Genomic DNA, 6,000 nt, shown 5'->3' with positions numbered 1-6,000 from the left:
TAAGTGCGGGCAGGATGGCGGCTGCCGGGCACAACGACGCCCTCTTGTGGGCGCCTCGGTAGCAGCAGCTTGAGTGAAACCGGACCCAAAGCGATTTGATTAGCGCCCAGCTGAACCCAATGGGACTGGGCCGGTCGATAAAAGCTTCTCCAAAGCGGCGTTGAGAGATCGCCGTTTGTGGATCATTTATTCTTTTAACTTCACCCCTGCTCGGCTTGTCCTAGGCAGCGCTGGTTCGCTGTGCTTTTTCTCCCCAGTTATGGAGCTTTTTATGCTCCACGGTATTCTCCTGGTTTTGACTGCATTGAGTGGCTGGGGTCGCTTGTCGCCCAGCGGAGGTGAGGAGGGTCTTTTTGTGTGTGTGTTCCCCTGCTTTGGGGGATAAAGTATCCTGGGATGGAGTGACTTATTTTGGAGTCTGCTTATCATAGCTTACTTAAACAACCATACAAAGAGACAATGGTCTCCTCCCCCCAGGAGTTTTATTGATGACACAGTAAAAAGATAGGTTTGCTTGTTTTAATTTTATTTAAACCGGCAGAAAATTGATAGTTTTGCAATTTTTTTTTCTTCCAGCCCAAATGTGGGAAATCTACTTGTGGTCTTTAAGATTCAGTTGCTATTCATGTACCTGGACTGTAGTGACCATGTTAGGCTCAGGATTATCATGATTTAGGAACCATTCAACTTACATGGACATGTCTATGTAGCTTCCTTGCAAACTGCATATTTGCTATTGGCTTTTCAGTGTTTTGTGGTCTTTTTACTTTATGAATATCATTCAGTGGTAAAGTAGGTTGGGTGGGTGAGTTCTTGTCTGTTTTTAGGGCTCCCTTCTGGAAATTTTGGAGGACTCTGGCTGGGAGAGCCTTGTGTGTTGGGCTCATGGGTAAGGGACTTTGGAAGTATATTTCAGCCCTAATTTTAGCTATAAAAAAGGGGCCACATTCTAAATGGTTTAAACCAGATACATGTCCAACCTTGGCAACTTTTAAGGCTTGTGGAGTTCAATTCCCAGAAATCACCAGCTGGCATGGCTGCCTGGGGAATTCTAGGAGTTGAAGTCCACAAGTCTTAAATTTGCCAAGGTTGGACATTTCTGATTTACACTGCAGCAATTTTTTTTTTGATGGGGTTTGCTGTTTAGATCTTTTTGAATGCCTCCTGCATTGATAGTTTTCAAAAAACATGGCTGCAGGAATCCTGATTCAAAGAACAAACTCTGATTTGGAGTGTGATGTACATCTGCATTAACTCCTGTTAAGGTCACCTTAAATTAGAAGCCTCGTGGAAGCAGCTGTGCCTCCAGGACAAACAGAGTTGCTTTAAGAAAGGCCAGGTGTGTCCAAATACATTTCAAAAAGCATTCTGCCCAAACAACAGCATAGAAATATTTGGAATTGGACTTCCCCAAGTTATAGTGTCTCTTCATCCAGGCCTTTGGGGATAGTTACTTATATAATTCTGAGTCAGAATAGCTACTATTAATTTTACTAATTAATAAAATGGACTGCTACCGTGGAAATAGTGATTCTCTGGATTTCATTGACCATTGGGCCACATTTCAATACGGATTTCATGGCTGAATGTTGTGTGGTCTAGGCTGACTGTTTTTGATCCCATGCTTTTGTTCTTCCAGATGGAAGACCTTGTAATGCCACCTTGCAAGCTGTTTGTGGAGATAAGTGTATTCCTTTCTCATGGCTATGTAACGGAGAACAAGATTGCCCTGATGGTTCAGATGAACTTTGTGGTAAGTTCTTCAAGGGCATTTCATGCAGTTGAGGGCCAAGAAACAAACATTTGGGCCCTGATTTGAAAAGTACCAGATTTGGAGGAGGGGGTGGGAAAAGCTTTTTAATCTGGTGAGAATGCTGGGATTTTTGATAGGTTATTAATTCTGATAAAATAGTTGTGGGAGCTTTGCAAAAAGGAGTGATAGTAGCTAATTTATATACTTTTACCACATTTTTGAAGCTGGGGAAAGGAACAAGTCCACATACATCAAGCAAAATATGGGGCTGCAGCAGCTCACTTCTGAAATAGAGCACAAAGAGGAGAGGGGAGATTGGTGGTCTGCTTTGTAGCATGCCTAGGTTTTTTGTTTTTGCTTTTGCTGGGGCAAATAAACCAGGAAGCCCCAAATAAAGTTTGCACAAGCACAAAACTGCCTAGTCCTGGCTTGGTAATACTTACAATTATTTACTTTCTCAAGTAAGAACAGTACTAGAGGTAAGGTGAGTGTTCTGTATATTGCTTAGTATTATTTCAACGTATACAGGTTGAAAAGGTGAGGAATAGACACTGCAGGCATTTTTAATTGTCTTAGTTGAATAACATGGTTTTGTTTTTTTTTCATCCTGGGTCCGTGTCTGCTGCTTCTTGCTAGTCCATGTCTAAATTTGCTCATTTTAGTTAGCTGGTCTTTTGGTTTACGGTGCACACATGTGCTCCGGGCAGCTGGTCTTTGCATGTGCCGGAGCGCCGGAAACCCGAAGACCAGGTGGCCAGTGTGCATATTTGCACCGGCCAGCTGGTCTTTGGGTTTCCTGCACTCTGGCACATGCAAAGATCAGCTGGGTGGCACGCATGCACACGCCAGGAACTAGAAGAGCAGCTGATGATGGCATGCATGCCCACAGATGGCACATGTGCCATATATTCACCATCATGGGTCTATATAATGCCACAGCCTAGGTGTTTAGGACATTCTATTTAACACCAGATAAATAGGGACCAACCTACCTAGGAAATGAATTATTGTACATATGTGGGGAACCTGAACCAGATATAATTGAAAGGAAAGATACTCATTCCAGTAAGCCCTGCCTTGTTCAAATAAACTAATGTTTCAAAGAAATTCTGGATGCAATTAATACAATCTGTTGCTCTTGAGATATTTTCATTTGCCATCAGCTATAAGTATGGTGCTGATTGACTACCTCTTTTCTTATCTAGGAATTTCAAACTGTAAAGCAATGCAATAATCTCCATAGACCTTTGCCCTTTTATCTGATAGGACAGATCAAAGTAAGACAAGCAATGTTAATTGCTTAACCTAATGTCCTCCACATGTTCTGGACTATAAATTCAACATACCAGACCAGACCAGCATGACTACGGTAATAAGGAGTAGTTTGGGATAGTTATATGAACCATTTGGAATACCTTAATTCGACCTTTTGCTGTGTCATTGTCAAAAAGCTGAAGTTGAGTTTACAAAGCAAGGTGTTGAATAGTTTCCTAATGTTAGTAGTCTTTGCTATGATTTTTGCCATGTTCTGTAGTGAATGCAAACCCCCCCCCCCCCGGCCAAAAAAAATTAATTTTGATAAGACTTAGCAATGAAGAGTGAATAATGAAGACATGTGGATGTCTGGCTAAAGTTGATATTATTAGTCAATCCCTAAAATACAGTAATGAGCTTTTAACTAAGTTACAGTAATTCATGTTTGCAAAATGACAAGAAAAAATAAAATCATGGACTCAGTAGTATTCATAAAGCATCAATAACTGATTGAACATAATCAGGTTGGATAGTGTAAGCTTATGATGGAATAATCAGGGTGGCTTTGATTTGCATTGAATGGGAACGCTCGTTTCCTAGACAGCATTGCTGCAAGCTTCACTTTCTGGAGTTGAGAACTATGGTCCATCTCATCCAGGATAACCAGATTAGATAGGCTGGCCTTTCCAGCTTCCCTGCAGCAGGAGCACTTTAGAAGAGTAATCAGCTAGGAACAGAATGCCAACCCGTGGTATAACTGCATGTGTGTTGTAACTTGCCTTTATAGAAGGACTGATTGTTTTGAATCTCAATATACAATGGCATTAACTTCCCATGGAACAGAGGATATAACGTTGGTCACTGGCATCTTCGGAAGCAGTTTAGTGCAGGGGTCTCCAACCTTGGCAACTTTTAAGACTTGTGGACTTCAATTCCCAAAGCTGGCTGAGGAATTCTGGGAGTTGAAGTTCACAAGTCTTAAAGTTGCCAAGGTTGGAGACTCCTGGCTTAGTGGATTGCATTAGTGATGAGAGCTGTTTCCCCCTTAAACTGTAGAGTCTTCTTTAACCGTGAGCTCTTGACTGAGGCATACCTATTGTGATAACTACTTCATAAACCAATTTGTTTAACATTTTCATCCCGTGCAGCTCTCTTATAGATTAGCACTGTGCTTTATAGAAGAACTCAAATGAAGGAAAGAACATCTCCAAGACTTAGGAATTCTGAATAGGTCTGTCCCAATCCACCAGAGGATATCCTATTGGGGACAAAACCTTTAAAAAGCAGCTTTGGGACAACCATGACCTGGATGACTAAGAAATCTCTACAGACCTATTGGGGACAGTTTCTGTAGAGCAGTTCTTAGAGGTGAATCTAAGGGAAAACATTTTGTTCCTTCTTCTCTATAGAGGTAGAATGTGGTGGTGATCCAAATGCCTGGCAATGTGAAGACGGATCGTGTATTGCTGCTAAGTGGCGTTGTGACGGTACCAGCGATTGTCTGGATGGCTCCGATGAAGAAAATTGTGGTATGCATTACATTTAAAGCCCCAAACAGGCTGTTTTCATGACACTGCTATTGAAAAAGAAGCTGACAGATAGGGTATAATTTGGAAAAAGATAGGCAACTGTATCATAAACTATAAAGTATGTGTAGAGAGAAAAATACAATTTGGAGAATTAAGTGTGTTTTATCAGGGCAACCTGATCTACCCAAATATGGGACACAGCACACTGCTTTCGCTTTTGCCTTTCAGCCCCAATCCCAGAAACCTTCACAGAAAGTTCCTTTGGCAACAAATTATTTTTGTGTTAAATGTTTGTCAGTGAATATAAATTTAACACAATTTACAATACAGTACAATAGCAGAGTTGGAAGGGACCTTGGAGGTCTTCTAGTCCAACCCCCTGCCTAGGCAGGCAACCCTACACCATTTCAGACAAATGGCTATCCAACATCTTCTTAAAGACTTCCAGTGTTGGGGCATTCACAACGTCTGGAGGCAAGCTGTTCCACTGGATTAATTGTTCTAACCGTCAAGAAATTTCTCCTCAGTTCTAAGTTGCTTCTCTCCTTGATTAGCTTCCACCCATTGCTTCTTGTTCTACCCTCAGGTGCTTTGGAGAATAGTTTGACTCCCTCTTCTTGGTGGCAACCCCTGAGATATTGGAACACTGCTATCATGTGTCCCCTAATTCTTCTTTTCATTAAACTAGACATACCCAGTTCCTGCAACCGTTCTTCATATGTTTTAGTCTCCAGTCCCCTTTGTTGCTCTTCTCTGCACTCTTTTTAGAGTCTCCACATCTTTTCTACACCATGGCGACCAAAACTGAATGCAGTATTCCAAGTGTGGTCTTGCCAAGGCATTATAAAGTGGTATTAACACTTCACGTGATCTTGATCTATCCCTCTTGTTTATGTAGCCTAGAACTCTGTTGGCTTTTTTGGCAGCTGCTGCACACTGCTGGCTCATATTTAAATGGTTGTCCACTAGGATTCCAAAATCCCTCTCACAGTTACTACTATTGAACAAGGTACCGCCTATATTGTACCTGTGTATTTTGTTTTTCTTGCCGAAATGTAGAACCTTACTCTTTTCACCATTGAATTTCATTTTATTAGATAGTGCCCAATGTTGAAGTTTGTCAAGATCCTTCTGTATCTTAAGCCTGTCTTCTGGAGTGTTGGCTATTCCTGCCAGCTTAGTGTCATCTGTAAATTTGATGAGTTCCCCATTTATTCCCTCATCCAAATCATTGATGAAGAAGTTGAAGAGTGCTGGGCCTAAAACACAGCCTTGGGGTACTCCACCGCATACTTTCCTCCATGTAGATGCAGTTCCATTGCATGCAATTGGAGAATTTTGTTTATAAAAAGGACTCTGCAGACCAGTGGTGGGATTCAGGCAGCTTGTATCTATTTGGGAGAACCACTTGTTAACTTCCTCAGCAGTTCGGAACGGTTGTTGGAAGAAATTTCCTTTTGTTTT

General features: G+C 41.6%; 1 protein-coding gene across 1 annotated transcript in view; it reads left to right on the top strand.

Moving 5' to 3' along the window:
* Positions 1–259: 259 nt before the first annotated feature.
* The window catches only part of LOC106542791 (low-density lipoprotein receptor-related protein 2), a 49,431-nt gene continuing 43,690 nt past the window's right edge, over positions 260–6,000 (top strand). Inside the window, exons 1-3 of the mRNA XM_087717025.1 lie at positions 260–338; positions 1,640–1,753; positions 4,417–4,536. Coding sequence (XP_087573151.1) covers positions 260–338; positions 1,640–1,753; positions 4,417–4,536 — 313 coding nt within the window. The remainder of the gene's footprint in view (positions 339–1,639; positions 1,754–4,416; positions 4,537–6,000) is intronic.

Source organism: Thamnophis sirtalis, unplaced genomic scaffold, assembly GCF_051295495.1.
Source record: "Thamnophis sirtalis isolate CommonGarterSnake01/CBP01778 unplaced genomic scaffold, rThaSir2_p1.2 scaffold_5, whole genome shotgun sequence".
Classification (NCBI taxonomy): Eukaryota; Metazoa; Chordata; class Lepidosauria; order Squamata; family Natricidae; genus Thamnophis; species Thamnophis sirtalis.
This window is presented reverse-complemented; position numbering and strand designations above follow the sequence as displayed.